Source organism: Serpula lacrymans, assembly GCF_000218685.1.
Source record: "Serpula lacrymans var. lacrymans S7.9 unplaced genomic scaffold SERLAscaffold_12, whole genome shotgun sequence".
NCBI classification, from domain to species: Eukaryota; Fungi; Basidiomycota; class Agaricomycetes; order Boletales; family Serpulaceae; genus Serpula; species Serpula lacrymans.
This window is the reverse complement of record NW_006763301.1, coordinates 1,183,288-1,195,884: the sequence shown is the minus strand read 5'-3', so window position 1 is coordinate 1,195,884 and position 12,597 is coordinate 1,183,288. Positions and strand designations below refer to the sequence as shown.

Genomic DNA, 12,597 nt, shown 5'->3' with positions numbered 1-12,597 from the left:
TCAAGTAGTTGTCTGAACGTGTGATAGAAACAGTATTTCAATTCTTGATAAAGTACCACCAGGCTGTGACTGGCTGTACACTATCACGAGTTTTTCTCCCATTTGAGAGTATCTGCGAGCCGATGGAACCCGCAACAAAAGCAGTATCAAACGTTTGACCATTGTCGTCGAGTTTGACGTCCACATGCGCGTAACCAGGCGGGATTCTGTCGCTGTCAATGGAGGGATAAGGGAAACCGTCGAGCTTAAGACGATCGTCCCTATTATACTTCAAAGTGTACATAGCAGCAAACTGACTTGGACTGAGCGACTCGGGATTTGTAGACTTGAGATTGTCTCTCGATTGGTCGACACCTTGTTCAGGATCATCCTTAAATACAGTGCCTCTCCATGCACCCTCTTCATTGAAGACACAAAAGGCGGTAATCCATCCCGAAAGAGTCGGTGGACCACTTCCAAAACTTTCATAATGCGCAACCTTGCTCCAGAACTTCCGATTCTCCTGACCGTCCGGATTATCATACGCGGCAATAAATCGCGTGATGATAGGACGCAACATATGATACCACGCAATGGTTTGTACTCCAAACTCCTTCAATCTTTCCAGGCGAGTAAGAATATTCTCCCAATCTTGTTTCTCGCCTTCAAGCGTGACACGGGGAATTCCACACATCAGATAGATCCCATAATCAAAATACTCCTTCATCGTTGCCATCATCACCATCGCGTATGTAGTGGTGTCGGTGAGTGTAGTTGTGGAGAACTGTGGCATTATCCAATCGCGAAGGCTGGGGTCCACGATATTTTCCTCCATAAGTTCAGTCATCTGTCGTGATATGGCACCAAAATCAATTGAATACCTGCCACCAACGGCTGATATACCCAATTCCCTTTTCCCATCGTGGCTAACGAAATGTTTGCGCAACAACTCGGCATTGCCGTTTACGAAAAAGTTAAACTGAACGAGGATGGCGAGCCAGACATCATCAGGCCGAATGATCAGAGATCGGTGCTTATTGTATGCCTCCAAGACCGTCTGGACAAATCCGTGCTGTTTGGGAAGAATATCATATAACGAAGGATCGTTCCTTGGTAACGATGATTGGAGGAGTTCTTTACAAGCCTCATACTGATCTCCACAGGCCTGGCGCAGGATAGCTAAGGATGGATCTTCGCCGGACGTGGTTTGTAGTTTGTCCTTCTCGGTGAAGGATTCTGCAGGATGGGAGGCAACCACGAACGAAACTGAATGAGTAACCTTGGTGGATGAAGGCTGATTGAATTTTGTAAGTATATCTCAAACAGACTGGACAATGAATGCCGCTATTACCTGATTATCAGCTATTATATTGTGAGACATTGTACGAATAAATCCTTCGGACTTGGCAAGTTTGGCGGTGGTATTTGACGAAGAAGTGTTCGACCGAGAAGATTTAGACGATAAGAAAGCAAGTGGAATACACATGTACCGTCCCATTACAGGCAGTCTGTGGGCTTGACGATAGCAGACACGTTAAGCTGGTTTTATAGACGAGATAGAGCTTATTAATATGATTTGGTCTTGTAGTGTTTTGATGAATGAGGAGCACGAGTTGCGTAATGAAAAAAATGAAAAGAGGTCATGCTAATTCGCAGCTGCGTCCGAGAGTGCAACTCCACGATACGTTATGACAGATAACATGGACATCGATAAAAAGAGTTAGTACTCCTGCCATATCAGAGGGCTGTGTGTAAGAAGCGAAAAAGATATATACGCGGCCCCGTGTTTTTCAGCAGCACATATTCTTCAAGCTTATGTCTTACAGAACACAGAAGCTGTGTGTATATGCGTGAGCCTGGAGGCAGAACTCGTAATAGCAAGTGCGACTTGCATTAGCTTGCACCAGATTTTGCTATTGTCGTGGAGCACCAAATTAATTCTGACTTGTGACAGACGTGTATAGGTGCCGTCTCCAGATATAGAAATTTATTGGCGTGGAGGGGGAAATTCGGATGGGACTGGTGGAGTACCAATGTACTAAGTGCTTCGGGTTTTCGCTTTGTCATTTGAATGACACTGCTCCAAAAGATCGATTTTTGGGCAAGGCTGCGAGAAATAGGCTTAGGAGTAGGGGGGTGCAGAAAACCAGTCATCTCCTGTTTCTCTCCTTTTGGTAAAAAACCACCAGCCTGCGACAGGTCTAATCGTATCCCTGAGCCCGTTTCGAAAAAGCTCGGATATCTCAAGAGAGCATATCTGAGATCCAATAGAACCTGCGACCAGTACAGTGTCAAACAACTCGCCATTGTCGCTCAGTTTGATGTCCAAGTGACCATAACCAGCCGGCAAATTGTCGCTATCGATCCTCGGATACGGGAAACCATCGAGTGTCAGGTATGGATTGCGGTTCCGCTCGGGGAAGGTGTATACAGACGTAAATTGCACGGGCGTCAGCGATATTGGATTAGCAGGGCGTAGGAGTTTCTTCCGCTCATCGCTCTGCCCACGACTTTCGTTCAACGGGTTTCCCTGCCAGATTCCTTGCTCGTTAAATACACAAAATGCCGTAATCCACCCTGTAAGCAGAGGCGAAGAGCTTCCTCTGGCTTCGTAGTGTACGATCCTATTCCAGAATTCGAGATTTTGAGCACTGTTGGGGGAGTCGCATGCGGCAATAATCCGTGAAATGACGGGGCGTAGGAGGTGATACCATGCAATAGCTTTTATCCCGTATCTCTTCAACCTTTCTATCCGAATAAGAATATTTTCCCAGTCCTTTTTCTCTCCATCAAGCGTTACTCGAGGAATCCCACTTGATAGGTGATACTCATGAGAAAAGCGCTCCTTCATCGCTGCCATCATGACGATGGCACACGTCGTAGTATCGGCCAGCGTGGTGGTTGAGAATTGCGGCAGAATCCATTCTCGAAGATCGACGTCGACGATAGTCTCTAGCATAAGTACTGATACTTGCCGCGAAATTTCCATAGTGTTCATCGAGTACCGATCACCTGGGCTGATTTCCATGAACTTCTGACCTTCATGGTTAACAAAATATCGACGCAGAAGTTCGGGGTTTCCATCCACGAAAAGTTTGAATTGAATCAGTATAGCTAGCCAGACATCGTCTGGGCGGATGATTAATGATCGATGGTTATTATACGCCTCCAAAACTGTATGAACAAAGCCATGTTTTTGAGGCATGATGTCGCGTATGGCATGATCATTCCTAAGCAAGGACGTCTGCAGGAGCTCGTCACATCTTCTATGCTGGCCCTCACAAGCTTGCCGTAGAATCGCCTGCACTGGGTCTTCGCTGGGAAAGGTATGGAGCCTATCATCTTCTGTGAACGAGTAGGCAGGAGGTGACGCAAGTTCAAATGATACTGATCCAGTGGAAGACAATGGCTGCAAAGTCTACATAAGGCACACCTTAGTAAGAAATCCATGTTGAATGAACACACACCATTGAGTCGTTAAGTCTCAGCTTGCGAGAAGTCGCACGAACCAATTTTCCATGCTTTCGAGGCTTGACAGCAATGGACGCAGGAATGGGCATGATTGTACTTATAGTGTTGGTCTCACCATCCGTACCACTGTCATGTCTTGTTGATACCCAGTCTTCGGTGAATTTACTGACAGGCATAGGTGGACGAATGTATTCAGCAGGAGGTGAACTTCCCTGCGACTCTGCATAAGACCACGAAGAATGCATGGACTTCCGTGATAAGAACGGCATTGGGATGGATACTCTCCGCGTCATTATGATTTTGACAAGTACCGGTCGTACCAACGAGTCAACGACTGACTGAGAAAACACTAGCGGTGAGAGAGGATGCAACTTGGGGTTGGTAGTTAAAGCCTCGGGAAGTCAGAGAGCAAATTTACAGGTTGTTGGTGATAGGCTTGTATTTGGAGCTGTTGCACGAGGCTCAACGGTTGTCAGATGATACAGCGTCCGAGGACATGACTGTGAGACTCGGAGCGAGAAAAGAGCACTTTGTCTACCGAGCTTGACTGGCAATTCATAGAGCCTGTAACTCGCTGCATTTTCGTGCCAAGATGTGATGGAAATCTATGGCCAGGAAATATCACAAGTAAGGGATTAACAACCTGAGGATGAGGAACAAGAGCACTGGCAAACCAAGCCCCAGAGGTCAAGCTCGGGTAGGCGCGGGAAGAAGAGGGCGGCCACGTGGCTTGGCTAGAAACCGCAAAACGATCTCTCCCGGCCAGCATCCAACATCCACGTCCCCTTCGCCTGTTACAGTGAGTTTCCTACATTTGCACCCAGCAGACTGTGTCTTATATTCAATCTACAAGTTATAGAAAAAATGAGCTTCCTTGGATTCCGCAAGTGGCCTACGCCTGCACGTCGTTCTTTCGCTATCGCAACAAAAATCCTCTTTCGCTAAATATATTTATATTTTTCTTTCTTCAGGTCCTCCGACCAATGTGGCCTTTCTTCGCTGCTAGCTCTATCACGTTCTACCTCGTTTCAAAGATGCAAGACATGGGTGTCCGATGTGAGTTACCGTATACTGTCGCACGTAGAATAAACTAATGCGTGGTGTTATAGCGGAAGAGTATGCTAAGGATCCTCGCAACCCCTACGTCGCCCAAATTGCCAAAGAGGCGCATCATTAGAGACTTCTGGAATTGTAGTATGAGTAAATGTAACCTGCTTTAATGGACGACCAGAGCACAGTCGTGATTCTAAGTCCACTTGTCCGCATGATGGAGCTATTCCTACCATTCGCAAGTACTCTGGAGATTAACTATTTCACGGATGATATCGTTTCGACCAGGGAAACCGTCCTCTCGCTCTAAGAGCTGCCATATGAAGACGTGTGGATTTGGGAAGCTCGAAGCTCGTTCTGGCCTATTTGAATAGAGAAGACACTAGTTCGAACGTAGGTGTGAACTTCACGCCCCAACCGAAGCCTACGCTCAAAGAAAGTGTTCGTCTGCCTATATTTTGAGTCGCCGAGATTCACTATGGTTGACGTTTGACTGTGCACACCTAACCTCCTTAACCTCGGGGGTCTCGCTAACCCCGAGGGAATCACCAGCGAAAGTCACTGGCCTCACTCCAAGGTTTCTCTCATGATTATCATTGAACCTTTGCAGAAGTCCCAGGTCATATTTGCCATTGACAGTAAATAAGGTCAGGTCAATCTTCGTCATTACAATAAATACTGTATTATTGAAATCTGGTGATTAGTTAGCTATATCCATGGAACCCTTCAAGCTGTAATGTTGAAGTACAAGTATGACGACCCAAAGGTGTCGTTTTCAGGACAGGTTCGTCACACAGTATCTCAACTGCGACACATGTTAGCGACGGGCTTCTGTTTACGAAGTTCACATTCACCCAGCGTGAATCAGGTCTCATCATAGTTCGTTTCGTTCCGGAACAGTTGAAGATACAAGCACAAGTAATTGTATCAACCACCCCGGCTGAGACGAATCTCACACGTTTGTTCCAAATGCAGAGAACGAGAAACGCCGATAACTTGAAGATGGATTGAATCAAGGTCACATGCTGAGACAAAGATCACCTTGTTTCCAACTGGTGGAGGCATCAAGCACAGTGCATAATCATCATCATGTTTGTACTGCCAGCTACGTCGACAAAATGATTTTCAGCATATAAAGAAGTTCGAAAAACTCGTTGATCTATATCATCATGCCATGACAAAAATAAGGCAATAAGCGTTCTTTAACGAGGTTCAAGTTATGAAGATAAACGTAAGCACCACCAACACTAGCTATAACAACGCCTTAATGGGCCTATCTCTAGGCAATTTCTGGGAAGTAATCGTGGCCCTCACCCTCACATTTAGTGAAGTTTTCACCACATTTGCTTTCGAGTTCCGCTGTGAGACGAGGACAGGGGAGTACGCCGCTGAGTTCAAACTGCATGCCGTGCATGGCCATGATAGAGCTAAATCTATCACTCTGCCACTTCGTGTTCGCGGCTCGATTCTCCTCAAAGCACTGCGTGTAGTCCAACCTTCGGTCCTCTTGCGCCAATAAGATGCTCAAATTGCGAACGCTTTCTTCAAGTGGAATATGTTCATCTTTATGGGTCAAGTTACAAGCACTCACCCCAATTCGGCTCCCTGACCCAACCCTGCCCCTGCGAAGTACAAAAACCATACATAACTTGAAATACTAGTGACTCTGGCGTCCCCACCACATCGCTTAGGTCATAATGTCTTTATCCAGCGCTGGCCATGCTTTCTCGGATATCCTCCGCTCAAAACCTAAACTTCCGCTGACTTTCCAAACATTTGCATCACATATTCTTCCACTCCTACTTTGTTATTATACAACAGCAGTCCTTGTACTTCTTCCCCGTACCCAACCTATTCGCATCATTTTGCTTCCAATAACGGTGCTTGCGGTATTTCGTGCGGTCTTGATTACAGATCAGGCGCTGGATGCGCTAAAGCATGTAAGTGTTTTCTGTTTATTTACTTGGCCACCATCTTGATATCGATGCCCATAACAGCTAGTGATATTCCTGATCACTGTACGTACGCTTGAGTGGACTTCTCAAATCGAACCATATCGCCGGCAAGCAGTCAGATACTCTTTCAACAAGGAGGGTTTGGGGACGAAAGCTGAGGCCGTGCCAGAGTACTCTAACCTATTTATGAATGCTCTTGATCTAGTGTGCAGTCTTCGGGGCGTTGGCTGGAATTGGTCACGAGGTCTTTACATACCGCCGGATACGCGTCCAACAGGCTCGAAAGTCCGTTTCCTGGCTTCGACTTTCATGCTCTTTGTTTGGTATACGTTCATATGTGGCACTCTGCACACCGCTGTAAAGTCTTTTTCTCCCGAAACAATTGGCTCCTCGTCAGGTGGCACTACATTTGACCCTTCTCTCGCGCCTCTGCTACGGTATACCCGTTCCAGCATCATTGCCACACTCACTGCCTTTGTAATCTTCAATTTCATGCATTGCGGGTACTATTTCGGTGCTTTCGTGAGCATATTTTTCCTCGGTCACGATCCTTCCCAATGGCCTCCTATCTTTGACAAACCATGGCGTGCAACATCCCTTAAAGAAATGTGGGGGCGAAGATGGCATCAGTTCTTCCGTCAAAGCTTTGTATTCATAGGACGTTGGTTTGGCTTCGTAGGGGGACGCGCTGGGGTAGTTATGGGTGCTTTTCTCGCGTCTGGGGTGTACCATCATATTGCCACGTTCGCTATAGACGCAGAAGTCGATGCATGGCCCACGTTGGTCTCGTTTGGGATGATGGGAGTCGGTATATTACTCGAAGCCGCGTTTGAGCGTGTGACTCGACGGCGCGTAGGAGGCTGGGTAGGGTGGCTGTGGACAATGGCGTGGATGATGTTATGGGGGAACTTGATGGTAGATGCGTGGACGAGGGCGGGGATGCTTGGGTGTTCCAGTTTCTTGGATCAGGTGGCACCTGTGAAGAAAGCGGTGCAATGGACAGTAGAAGGTTTTGATAAGCTATTGCACCAGTGAGGCTAACCGAAAACAAAATATTTTCGGTACTATCCTAATTACTATTCATTGGACACGATGGCCCGTGAGCTTGGCGAACCTATCCCAGTAGCTCTACAAACAATCTCTTGATACCCATGGAATGCCTTCTGTGAAACGTTCATAATTGACTCCTCTTTTGAGTGTAGTGTATGAGGTCGTCCCCGAGACCCTCTAACCTCATAACAATGCAATTTTTCTCTAGTTCATCTGACTAAATCCGTGTATGCCTCCGTTCCTCCAAAAAGCAGAACGTACACTGAGCAATTAAAAGAATTATTAGAATTGCACCGCAGCATAAATCAATGCTATCAATTAACCAGTTATAAGTATATCTACACACACTCAGGAATTTCTCGCGTAATAGCTATCAACATCTTCACTATCAGCTACTTCAGTCAGTTCCACATCCCCAAGCCGTTGTCTCTCAACCCGTTCTGCTAGCTGATGCTCGCAGCATGAACTTGAAGTAGGCAGAGCAACATCCTGGTCGTCGCAAACGCACTCGCATCCAAGGGCGCAGTTGCATTCATGGCCACTCAGCATCGGATCTGATTCGACGCCAACAAAGGCCCGAATTTGGCGGCTCACTTCTTGATCCAGCCGGGTGGTATCCATAGCATGCCGCTGTGAATGTGCCATTGTCGAGCGCAAGTTCAAAACGAGCCGCTGGCCAGCGATATTGAGGAGAGGGACAGTAAACCTGGACCATCCAACAAAGCAATGTTAACCTGCAGGGTCAGCAAATAATATGGACGTACGTTACGGGGATGTTGTTTATGGGACCCTATGTTGTAACACCGCCAGCGAAGGGTGAGCCTGTGAACTTGAAGGGACTTTATCTGAGAAACTTACATCAGAGAAAACAGTCCTAGGTTCACATTGAGTACTATATAAGGTACACGCCGGAAAACCTGTACTCACCATGCAAAAATAACAAGAGCACTATTTAAAATACTAAACTAGTCGAGGTAGAATTTCCGTGCAATATGAAGATTGTGTGCATGAGCTGGGACTGTCCAAACCAAAGGTTATCAAAAAAGCCTACTGTAAAGAATATGACAGCTAATAAGAGCATTAGTCAACTATTAAGCGTAAGTTGTAAGGCCAAACGCACCGTCTCGATAGAGTAAGCGAAGCAAAAGCGTTGGATATCTTTCCCGGTGGCTTTCGGAATAAAACCTCAAGCTTCTCATGGTGACTAGAAAAACACTCGAGTCGAGGATAATGCTAATCAATCCTATTAGCACCGTATACCGATATCACTATGTGTAGATGGCTAACCTTATGACCCAGAAAGACCACTGTAGCGAATAGCTCATTTGAATTTATATGGAGTATACAGATCATCTTTGACTTACCGAGTATGCTGCACAGAAACATCAACGAGTATTGATGAAGTTGTAAGTGAGTAATATTAACCAGGAATAATATAAATGACATACGCGCAACTGTATAAACACAGGTGCCCACGGCCTCCCTGTAATGGATTGTGAGAGCTTTATTATGCCCTTGCGTTAGCCGTAAAATGACTTAAAATACGGATGCTCACCTCGTGGGACACTCATGCACCACGCCGTGACCCCGACTATGCCAAGAATGTATACTCCATATATCGTAACCAGAATAGCTGCTTTCTGCCGTTCGCATCCCCAGAAAACCCACGCCCGCAAGAGCACCAAGACTTGAGAGAGAAATAACATGTCTGTAAGGAACTTGTACGTGACTCCAAAAACATAAAAACTGACTGTGTATTGATTCAGTCGATACTATTATATAGATGGCCATGAACGACTTGAAGTTTGAGCAAAACTGTAGAAATGAGATAATTAATATGAGAAGTATTGTAGCTGTTAGGATAGTGCAAACTGCTAGTTGCTTTTTGGGGTGTTTTTATTAGTCAGGATGAAGACTAACCTGATGAGATGGTGCTCGTATGATAGCCAACTCTTGCATGATAATCACTGTTTGACAGATGAGGTTCGCATACCTATTGGCGAGGAAAACGAGATTGACGGTCGACATTTTTGGGGCCCATATGTAATGGATCTAAAAAAAATTCTAATAAGACCATAGTCATATGCGCGTAAAGCCATTCGAAAATGTATCCTCACCTCTCTGCTCAAAGTGAGGATGAAATCCCAAACAAGAATTGTGTAGCCCACGACACTAAAGACTCTGTATGGGCCGAAATGAACGAAGGATCAGCACTGGCCATCCCGAGCCAATGTCACGGTACATGATGCGGTAAGGGGTACGTACCGCCTTATGATAAGGTCGTTGGCGAAGGACTGCGGTACCGCTACCAGCATTGCGACATAAGTTTGTCAGTTCTCCTAACCCGTGAAAGATTGAGCACATGTTTAGAGCAATATGGTATGTGGTGACCACCGTGTTGATAGGCCGCCAGTGATAGGTCAACTCACCAATGCCAATCCTTTGTCCCGCTGAGAAACCTGAAGAGAACGAAATTTGCCAGTGCCAGTCACGGTGGATAGGTGGTAAAGGTTGTGGGAAGATGAGAAAGAGTCGTATTTCATACTCAGAGTACCAGTTCTACTGTAGCACAGTACTAGGGTCAGTTACAATTTAATTAACATCGATAAATCAACACGTGAAAGTACACGTACAGGAGACTAAACGAAGTGTTAATAATTTCGCAATGCCGACACCGGCATGCGACTCGGTCAGAGTCTAACTGTATCTGTTTAAAGATTTTCTCATTATTAACTGGTCGAAGGCCAGTTGACGTCAAGCCCCTGTGCGTGTAATTCGTCGAAATATCGGCATATCATTAATATCATAAATTCACTTTAAAGTAACTGTAGTCAAGACTAGCAAGACCTTAAACCGAATGAGAACTTCGTTCTCGTTCTGATAAACTGAACCGCAAGGCAGAACGCTTACGTTAAACGACCTAGCAAAGCGAATTGCAAGCTTCGATCTCAGCGTAGCAGTCGACGCTGTTTTTTTTATCACTTTCACCCCAATAATTATGGCACAACGACTTAATAGCCCCATTGGATAAGGACTTCACACTGGCATTGCCAGCTCGGATCTTTACTCTTGACACCAGTGCGGGCGGTCCTGACATGGACTCAACGGCATCTCATAAACTTGTGAGAGCTACATACTTAGAGGAATAAAGAGACGGCAATTGTCCATCGTAAACTACACAACATTAACGGTTTCGTTCAAAAGTTGGAAAAAGGGATACAGTCCAGCCTAACAAGAAAATGATGCCATCAGCAAACTAGTATACTCCACAAATATACACTTACACCGATAAGGGAAAAGTAGGCGACACCAATCTGAGCTGTACCATTTGCGATTGTGGGGGGTACCGTGACGGAGAAGTTCTGGTACGGGTAGTATGCTCCAGGACCATATACAGGCTGGATAGGGCCAGCATAAAGAAGATCTCCAAGTATATCTGCGACGGGCAAGCAATTCCCACTAGGGCACGACTGCAGTCCAATTGCAACAGATATAGGCTGTGTGTTGGTAAGTGTAGGCTATCACAAAGTGGAACGTCAGGATTTCCGCTATCCATGAAGAACGATCCATGACATACAGGCAGTTGAATTTGCACGGTCACATTGCTCCCCGCAATAACACTAGTTCCTTCTGGTGGATAGCCTATGCGAATACTTTGAGCAAAAGCGGCACTGGTGAAAAGCGCGAGGGAGAGGATTCTCTTGAACATCATAAGATAGCTGTTGATTATAAGGATGGTATACTCTTAATTATGCTTGGTGAAGGAATCAAGCCCAAAATCGTCCGCCATTTATATGTTGGTCGGTCCTAAGCTGTGCGGTTCTAAATGCAGAGGACCGTGCCTAACGGTGACCGATACTTCAAAACGGCTTAGCCATCTGTCAGCAGATATTGAAAGACGATGACACACAACCACAAGAATGATGGCTCGATGGGTAGGTCAGGCAATTCGGGGTATTACAGGCCGTCAGCGCTCAGACCAGGGCCATACCAGGACGCATTGAATACGTCATTTGCACAGCTCTTTGGTGGTCAGATGCGGGCCTTGAGAATGAAAAGCTAGGCTGACTTGAGAGAAATCAACTTGACGTATGCCGACTTCGCCGCCATGAATACGTATCGTTTCCTAGTGACATAGAAAAAAGCCGTGAGTGTAAACAAAGCCGTGCTCGGTGTGCTTGAATTGTCCGATTTGAAAACATCGGGAACAGACCGAACGGTTTGACGCTCGGCACCAACGCCAGTGTGCTCGCCGTTCTTTCAGTTGGATGAGGAAATACCATTGCAATCTTGCGTAAAGGAACGCGGGTTTTGCGCGCATTATCATCATCGTTTCTGGACGGTGTCTGAACGAGTTCAGCAATTGACCTATCCGCTATGGGGCCTCACTACGGCACTCAAAACACCCGTTTGTATCCATCCGTATGGTATGTCCTGACTTTATGGCAGATGTCATCATTGTGAGGCTGTAACTTACATGATATTATGTACCACGCTGCAGATGGACGGTGATGAAATTCCATCTTCACCGCGACGGCCAGACTCATCTCCTGCTAGCGCTTGTCGGCGTTGGATAGAACCGCAATAAGCTATAGCAGTGCCTTTGGTGATAGCAAGGCTGGGCGAGGGGGATGGTGATAGAGTACTCGGAAGGATATGTCGGTACTGACTTGGAATGAAACGATGGTGAGAGATTTCATCAGCAGGATCGCCTGGAAGCTTATTCTGTTTCGACTCCGACTTTCGCGTGTCACGGTTTCGTCTGATCCAGACAGTTGTCAGTCAATGGCCATGGATTCATTTTCTATGATAATCTTTCCTTCAACTCAACAACGCACATTTCGCAAAAGCGGTATGGCAATGCGGACTCGACCTCTATCATGATATTTCAGATGAAGAGCTACTTGAAGCCAGTACATTCCTGGCGTCTACAGTCACATCGTTGAAGTAAACCGTGCACAGGCCTCCGTGTTCCCCTTGACACGATCTCGAACTTGAGCTTGACAACCATCGGCTCTCTATTCACCATTCACGGTCTCACAAGGGATCATCCTCGGATTTGTGGATCACGCTTTCAGGTTCGCGTTGAATA

At 46.2% G+C, this 12,597-nt stretch overlaps 9 protein-coding genes across 9 annotated transcripts; 3 read left to right on the top strand and 6 right to left on the bottom strand.

The window, feature by feature from the left end:
- Window positions 1-37: 37 nt before the first annotated feature.
- On the bottom strand, window positions 38-1,360 carry SERLADRAFT_373126 (uncharacterized protein; the record flags this gene model as incomplete). Its single annotated transcript, XM_007322221.1, has 2 exons — window positions 38-1,144; window positions 1,331-1,360. 2 exons carry the CDS (start codon window positions 1,358-1,360, stop codon window positions 38-40), a joined length of 1,137 nt encoding a protein of 378 aa, XP_007322283.1.
- Window positions 1,361-1,872: 512 nt separating this feature from the next.
- SERLADRAFT_398967 (uncharacterized protein) lies at window positions 1,873-2,046 on the bottom strand (the record flags this gene model as incomplete). Its single annotated transcript, XM_007322220.1, has 1 exon — window positions 1,873-2,046. The coding sequence occupies one exon, from the start codon at window positions 2,044-2,046 to the stop codon at window positions 1,873-1,875; it is 174 nt and encodes a 57-aa protein (XP_007322282.1).
- A 55-nt stretch (window positions 2,047-2,101) lies between these two features.
- On the bottom strand, window positions 2,102-3,539 carry SERLADRAFT_410753 (uncharacterized protein; the record flags this gene model as incomplete). Its single annotated transcript, XM_007322219.1, has 2 exons — window positions 2,102-3,397; window positions 3,447-3,539. The coding sequence occupies 2 exons, from the start codon at window positions 3,537-3,539 to the stop codon at window positions 2,102-2,104; spliced, it is 1,389 nt and encodes a 462-aa protein (XP_007322281.1).
- A 560-nt stretch (window positions 3,540-4,099) lies between these two features.
- SERLADRAFT_410752 (uncharacterized protein) lies at window positions 4,100-4,627 on the top strand (the record flags this gene model as incomplete). The annotated part of the gene is made up of 3 exons (XM_007322218.1): window positions 4,100-4,249; window positions 4,422-4,506; window positions 4,560-4,627. 3 exons carry the CDS (start codon window positions 4,100-4,102, stop codon window positions 4,625-4,627), a joined length of 303 nt encoding a protein of 100 aa, XP_007322280.1.
- A 1,570-nt stretch (window positions 4,628-6,197) lies between these two features.
- Window positions 6,198-7,587, top strand: SERLADRAFT_417641 (uncharacterized protein; the record flags this gene model as incomplete). Its single annotated transcript, XM_007322217.1, has 2 exons — window positions 6,198-6,440; window positions 6,498-7,587. The coding sequence occupies 2 exons, from the start codon at window positions 6,198-6,200 to the stop codon at window positions 7,488-7,490; spliced, it is 1,236 nt and encodes a 411-aa protein (XP_007322279.1).
- Window positions 7,588-7,737: 150 nt separating this feature from the next.
- On the bottom strand, window positions 7,738-8,807 carry SERLADRAFT_476357 (uncharacterized protein; the record flags this gene model as incomplete). The annotated part of the gene is made up of 7 exons (XM_007322216.1): window positions 7,738-8,211; window positions 8,270-8,295; window positions 8,364-8,379; window positions 8,433-8,470; window positions 8,557-8,573; window positions 8,626-8,738; window positions 8,793-8,807. 6 exons carry the CDS (start codon window positions 8,702-8,704, stop codon window positions 7,854-7,856), a joined length of 534 nt encoding a protein of 177 aa, XP_007322278.1.
- SERLADRAFT_476355 (uncharacterized protein) lies at window positions 8,794-10,029 on the bottom strand (the record flags this gene model as incomplete). The annotated part of the gene is made up of 9 exons (XM_007322215.2): window positions 8,794-8,812; window positions 8,870-8,877; window positions 8,954-8,988; window positions 9,061-9,192; window positions 9,257-9,320; window positions 9,426-9,557; window positions 9,623-9,686; window positions 9,771-9,844; window positions 9,935-10,029. 8 exons carry the CDS (start codon window positions 9,818-9,820, stop codon window positions 8,794-8,796), a joined length of 504 nt encoding a protein of 167 aa, XP_007322277.1.
- Window positions 10,030-10,636: 607 nt separating this feature from the next.
- SERLADRAFT_476354 (uncharacterized protein) lies at window positions 10,637-11,266 on the bottom strand (the record flags this gene model as incomplete). The annotated part of the gene is made up of 3 exons (XM_007322214.1): window positions 10,637-10,733; window positions 10,790-11,023; window positions 11,083-11,266. The coding sequence occupies 3 exons, from the start codon at window positions 11,215-11,217 to the stop codon at window positions 10,680-10,682; spliced, it is 423 nt and encodes a 140-aa protein (XP_007322276.1).
- A 140-nt stretch (window positions 11,267-11,406) lies between these two features.
- Window positions 11,407-11,802, top strand: SERLADRAFT_476352 (uncharacterized protein; the record flags this gene model as incomplete). The annotated part of the gene is made up of 1 exon (XM_007322213.1): window positions 11,407-11,802. One exon carries the CDS (start codon window positions 11,407-11,409, stop codon window positions 11,566-11,568), a length of 162 nt encoding a protein of 53 aa, XP_007322275.1.
- Window positions 11,803-12,597: the final 795 nt, after the last annotated feature.